Source organism: Triticum dicoccoides, chromosome 5A (assembly GCF_002162155.2).
Source record: "Triticum dicoccoides isolate Atlit2015 ecotype Zavitan chromosome 5A, WEW_v2.0, whole genome shotgun sequence".
In the NCBI taxonomy this organism is placed as follows: domain Eukaryota; kingdom Viridiplantae; phylum Streptophyta; class Magnoliopsida; order Poales; family Poaceae; genus Triticum; species Triticum dicoccoides.
Genome location: NC_041388.1, coordinates 114,330,466 through 114,334,344, shown reverse-complemented (window position 1 = coordinate 114,334,344; position 3,879 = coordinate 114,330,466). Strand labels below are relative to the sequence as shown.

Genomic DNA, 3,879 nt, shown 5'->3' with positions numbered 1-3,879 from the left:
ACTACATATGGATTGAAATGAATGAACAAACATCTGATTTAGAAAAAAGTTACAATAGAACAACATATTATAATAGCGAATCATGGGTGTAACGTTGCTACAAATATGCATGAGATACAACACTCTGGTTGTACATGCTAACGTTAACATTGGTGAAGACGCGTGGTAACAGCGATACCATCAAGAAACCTGAAGAGAGAATTAATAGCCTGACAATCTGATGGTTGATGATGACTTGTCGACAACAAGGGTTAGTGTCAGGAACGAGCCAAAAGAGACGACGAGCGATGTGGACATCAAGATAAGCATGGCTTGCAGTGTGATGACTTGGCTGAGGAAGAAGATGACTGCCATGGCACCTGATTGCCAGACCCTAAACTGTGCAAAAGCTGCCTCCTGCATTTTTCATTTTTCCATATAAAGATTTAGTGCATTCATTTAAGATGGGTAGTTAACTTATATCAACACATACATGTCAAACTAAATTTTCCTATCATTGACAGGATGAAATTACTATAACAGAGCAAAGTAAATCAAGCATTCTCATGTACGTACTCATGTGGACATGAAATGCTGAAGAAAGCAAACTAAACTAAGATTACCTTGACGTCCTCGAAGAGCAACCCAAGTAAAGCACTTAGCTGTGTGTTCAGGACTCCGTTACCAACACCCCATAAGGCACCTATCAATAGTGGAGCCGCTGCACCAACTAGTCCGCCCATTGGGCTGTATGGAAGACAAAGATGAGTGCACTGAAAATATATAGCAGTCAGAAGCAGAAGACTAGTGAAGAAATCAAACCGGTAAAAGAGAAGCAGCCAGAAGAGGACTACAGCCTGAAGAATGGCTCCGACTGACACTATAAATGTTGCTGACTGAAGCCCAGAAGTAAAACGTCCAGCGAACAATGAACACTGCAATGTTGGACAAGCTTCAAAAGACAGCTAAACTGGAACATGTTGACATCAAGTTTAATACGTAGTAGTTTCACTTACAACTACATATTACTCAAAATAAAACTTACAACTACATCAGCTACACCATATACTGCCATGGCGCCGCCGACTCCAGATAGGCCAAGCACAGGTGTCACAATACTCTTTGTGAATACAGCCCTGAGTAATCAACAACATATTCTTAAAAAGAGCACACTAACAAATGGAACCACCGTGTATGATGAACTATTTTTATGGCGTACTTACCTACAAATGCCTGTTGTAACCCTGAATATGCCATAAGAGGAATTAAAAGAAGCATCCTTCTGTCCTTGAGAGGGGCAACAATACACTTCAACATATCTCCAAACGATGAGTGTGCTGAAGAATGATCTTGTTTCTCATCTCTTTTGGACAGTAAACACATTAATACAATGCCGATAACCGTGCAGCCAAGGAACACAAGAAACAACAGATTTTTTCCTGTTACAGTTCCGCCACCCTGACGTGATATGACAGTGAAGGATCAATTAAGATGACTACATATGTTGTGCAAGTAAATTGCAGTACACAAGATTCTAATAACGCTCTGAACTAAGATACCAACCTTTCTATTTTGGAGTACAGCAAATGAGATCAGATTTCCAATGACCTGCATAATTCAGATGTAGAATAAGTCACCAAGTCAGAGACCATTGTACCATTGTAACGGTTGATGCAGAGGCCGGGGTATCCCCCCTTTTCAGAAGAAAAAAACACTCGGGGTATGAAAGATGATAATAATGAAGTACTCTCTCCATATCTAGTGTCAAAAAACGTCTTATATTTTGGTACAGAGGGATATATGTTTCCATGTTAACTTCAGCTGCAAATAGTTTGTTTTTCACATATTTTCTGTACCTGCGTGCTAGCGAACACTCCCCAGAATTCTCCATTAAATCTTCCTACGGCCGGGCCATCAGGTAGATTATTGTCTCTTGCATGACTGAGGGCAGCAGAGGTAAGATATGTTCCCTGCATTGCCAAAGGTATGTATGTAAGCCAGACAGAAATGAAGATTAAATAGCTTATATGAAAGCAATATGATTACCTTCCCAATCCAAATGATTGCCGCAGTAAAACCAAGGTACACTGAAGCTGGTACCATTGTATACCTGACAATTAAAGATTTAACATCAGACAGAATCTCATTATGGCAGCATAATGAATTTACCGAGCCTAAACAATTAGATTTAATTTTACTCTTTAGTTTAACCCCTAAGTTTCACGTTTGTGACAACACTTACCTCATTTAGAAGATTTTTCACATTTTTACCCCATTAATGCAAACTTGTGCCACATTTTTACCCTGTTTTTTATATTTCAACATTCAGACAGATTGCTTAAATGGGGTAAACTGTGGCACAAATTTGCATAAATGGGATAAAAATGTGAAAAGTCTTCTAAATGGGGTAATTGTTGTCACAAATATGAAACTTAGGGGTGAAAATCAAATTAACTCAAATAAGGTGCTTATTAACTGTATTTTATGGGATTAGGGGCACATCAACCTGGCCCGAAAGCCATTTTTGATGCATATGTGGGTGTTGTTTTTTCTTTTGGAAAGGAGGTCACCCTCGCGGGACTGATTCGCATGCTGCCCATCATAGAGTGTTCTCAATCAGAGACAGTTGAATGGACATTTACATCAGTACATAACCAGGATACGCATTTTTTTTTCTTCCGAATTAGCTACTTTTTCTACTCGAGTCGTGTTTTACTCCCGGCTAAACAGGGCACTGAGGTTTAATGCGATTTTTTTAATGCACAACGTGCACAATGTAGTGCCCTGCGCATTGGGCTACCAGAAGCAAAAGCATGGAAATTCGAATCCATAATCTTAAAAAGGTCAGTGATTTCTTCAGTAATTCCAATTCAAGTACTACATGGAAAGCAACTGGATGGAACCACGGACGCTCACGGCTCTCCTGAGTACGGGAGAATGTAGCCATGAAAAGCAGAATGGAACCATGGAGCAGGAACTAAAACACACGACGTTACAAACATATTGTGGAATAAAAACGACTCTCGCTGGTCAACATATATATAACTTAAACGAACACAACCTAGATAGGCATTCCATCTTGCAAGCACCACGCACGCCCAAACCGCACAGCCCATGTGATGCCAGAGTCAGAATGTGTGCCAGAACGCACCATGTTGGAAGGAGGTTGGCGAGGATGAAGAGCGCGTAGCCGCTGGTGCCGACGACGAGCGCGAGCCTGGCGCCCAGCCACCTCACCACCGGTGACGCCGCCACCGCGAAGAGCGTGAAGGAGACGTACAGGATCCCCATCGACACGGCGCCCATGTCGCCGTCCTGAGGGCACGCACGTATATCATATGTACTACCGTCCAACACGGACGGAAAAACCATTGTAGCTACGTACGCAGGTATGTATACGTACGGTATTTAGTGTGCTCTGCAGGTTCTGCGTCGGAAGGTAGGCGGAGAAGAGGAAGAAGAAGGCGGCCGACAGGAGGTGCACGTCGCCGGCGTGCCTCCGTGTCTTGATTGGAGAGGCCGCCGGGAGGGGTACTGCGTCCACCGCGGTGGCCGCCTTCTCCTCGTCGTCCCGGCGGGAGCCCATTGCCGCGCGCCCGGAGCTTAGCTTTACTTGCGTACCCCAAGCTATCTGGATTACTAGATAGTTGCACGTGTGTGTGTGTGAGAGAGAGTGAGAGAAATATTTTTCGGCTAGGCACACGCTCTGCCTCACGACGAGGAAAACAACGCTGAGTGCATTTTTTTATGCAAACCTACCTACTTTCGTCTAAATTAACCGCCATTTTTGGTCAATGCATAGGGACATGAGATCATTTTCTTTTCCCAATATGAAAAACTTCAACAGTGACCAAGACAAGACATATGTCATACATAAGGACAAAAACAATTCTACCACAT

At 42.8% G+C, this 3,879-nt stretch overlaps 1 protein-coding gene across 1 annotated transcript; it reads right to left on the bottom strand.

Annotated features, from left to right (window-relative positions):
* Positions 1 to 201: 201 nt before the first annotated feature.
* On the bottom strand, positions 202 to 3,565 carry LOC119299258 (UNC93-like protein 3). The gene is made up of 10 exons (XM_037576509.1): positions 3,383 to 3,565; positions 3,131 to 3,294; positions 2,026 to 2,089; positions 1,836 to 1,949; positions 1,543 to 1,587; positions 1,166 to 1,437; positions 1,025 to 1,115; positions 802 to 914; positions 603 to 726; positions 202 to 396 (listed from the first exon to the last, which is right to left on the bottom strand). The coding sequence occupies exons 1-10, from the start codon at positions 3,563 to 3,565 to the stop codon at positions 202 to 204; spliced, it is 1,365 nt and encodes a 454-aa protein (XP_037432406.1).
* Between the last annotated feature and the right edge of the window lie 314 nt (positions 3,566 to 3,879).

Coding starts and splice junctions, on each gene's coding strand:
- LOC119299258 (XM_037576509.1), bottom strand. CDS start 3,565: ATGGGCTCCCGCCGGGACGACGAGGAGAAGGCGGCCACCGCGGTGGAC. Junction 1,950..2,025: donor CAATCATTTGGATTGGGAAG/GTAATCATATTG, acceptor TTGGCAATGCAG/GGAACATATCTTACCTCTGC. Junction 915..1,024: donor ATGGTGTAGCTGATGTAGTT/GTAAGTTTTATT, acceptor CCAACATTGCAG/TGTTCATTGTTCGCTGGACG.